The sequence below is a fragment of the Pygoscelis adeliae genome, unplaced genomic scaffold (assembly GCF_000699105.1).
Source record: "Pygoscelis adeliae isolate BGI_AS28 unplaced genomic scaffold, ASM69910v1 Scaffold455, whole genome shotgun sequence".
NCBI classification, from domain to species: domain Eukaryota; kingdom Metazoa; phylum Chordata; class Aves; order Sphenisciformes; family Spheniscidae; genus Pygoscelis; species Pygoscelis adeliae.
Window position 1 is genome coordinate 156,397 of NW_008824774.1, and position 1,475 is coordinate 157,871.

Genomic DNA, 1,475 nt, shown 5'->3' on the forward strand with positions numbered 1-1,475 from the left:
CGCTGCTAAAGGGTTTCTTTCCCTCCCGTAGCGTTCTTGAAATGCGGCGCTGACCTCCAGCCGGTTACGGGCCCCGGCCTTCCTTCCCCCCCCGCCTTCCGCCATGGCAGCCCGCTTGGTGCGACGCTGCTGCTGGCGGCACTTCGGTGCTTTCGTCTCTACCCCTTCCGCGGGGCCCGCGCTCCGCCGGCCGGGAAGGCGGCGACGGCAAGAGCTTTGCCTCAAGCGCCTTTCACTTTATTTCATACTTCAAGCCCTTCCAGCTGGGCAGACGGATTCTCGGTCAAAGAGCAGGTGGAGGACAGCAGAAATCCGGAGCACAAAGTGATCGGGGAACTGATCGAAACAGCCACGAGTCCTCAGGAACTCTTCCAGTTGAGCGAATTCCATGCTCTTAATAGCAACCAAGCCTCGCTAATAATTACTCAACTTTCCCGACTTGCGGTGGAAAAAAACCTGGCAGCGGAGAGCATTCTGCGAGATGAACGCTTCCAACGGCTCGTCGGCATCACGGATTCCCAGGTAAGTTCCCTCCTTGCCGCAGAAGCGCTTTGGGGAAAGAACACGAGGTGGAAAGCGGACGGTGCTCCTGGGATTGAACCGGCGTGGCCGGCCGGAGCCTGCTTAGGGTTTGTGCTTCGCCTTTCCGAGTAAAAGATGAAGTTGAGGGGACCAGGAGGCGAAATTATCGGCTCTAGGCAGGATGCCTGATTATTTCTATCTAAAAGCGCTGCTTTTTGGACCAGAAACAAAATGTAGCGGAGGGATCGTCCTTGTTAAACGCTACCTTACTCCTGCTCCCATGAATTTTTAGTTTTCCCGGTGAGATAAAGCTGCACCTTTGCCAGTTCGTGGCAAAGACGCGTCAGAGCCACGCAGCCGGGCAGTGGCGGAGCCACCGGGTGAGACGGGGCATCCGAAGGGAACCGGTGCGCCGTGCTCGGCACGTCGTGCTCTCAAACCTCGGCAGCCCTGTCCAATTCAGCGCCGTCCGCTGCGGTCGGTGCTGGCCCAGCCGGCTGCTACGGAAATACCTGCAGCTCGTGGGCCCCACGTCGTGGGATCGCGGGATGGTTTGGGTGGGAAGGGACCTCTAAAGGCCATCTAGTCCAACCCCCCTGCCGTGGGCAGGGACATCTTCAACCAGATCAGGTTGCTCAGAGCCCCGTCCAACCTGACCTGGAATGTGTCCAGGGATGGGGCAGCCACCACCTCTCTGGGAAACCTGGGCCAGTGTTTCACCACCCTCAGCGTGAAAAATTTCTTCCTTATGTCCAATCTAAATCTGCCCTCTGTCAGTTTAAAGCCGTTCCCCCTTGTCCCGTCACTACAGGCCCTGCTAAAAAGTCCCTCCCCATCTTTCTTACAAGCCCCCTTTAAGTACTGACAGGCCACAACAAGGTCTCCCCGGAGCCTTCTCTTCTCCAGAGAGCTGAGTAGAGGGGCAGAATCCCCTCCCTCGACCTGCTGGCCGC

General features: G+C 58.0%; 1 protein-coding gene across 1 annotated transcript in view; it reads left to right on the forward strand.

Annotated features, from left to right (window-relative positions):
- Positions 1-35: 35 nt before the first annotated feature.
- The window catches only part of TBRG4 (transforming growth factor beta regulator 4), a gene marked incomplete at its 3' end in the record, with an annotated part of 14,447 nt that continues 13,007 nt past the window's right edge, over positions 36-1,475 (forward strand). The window contains 2 exon segments of the mRNA XM_009323833.1: positions 36-182; positions 185-522. Of these exon segments, the coding sequence (XP_009322108.1) occupies positions 104-182; positions 185-522 (417 nt within the window).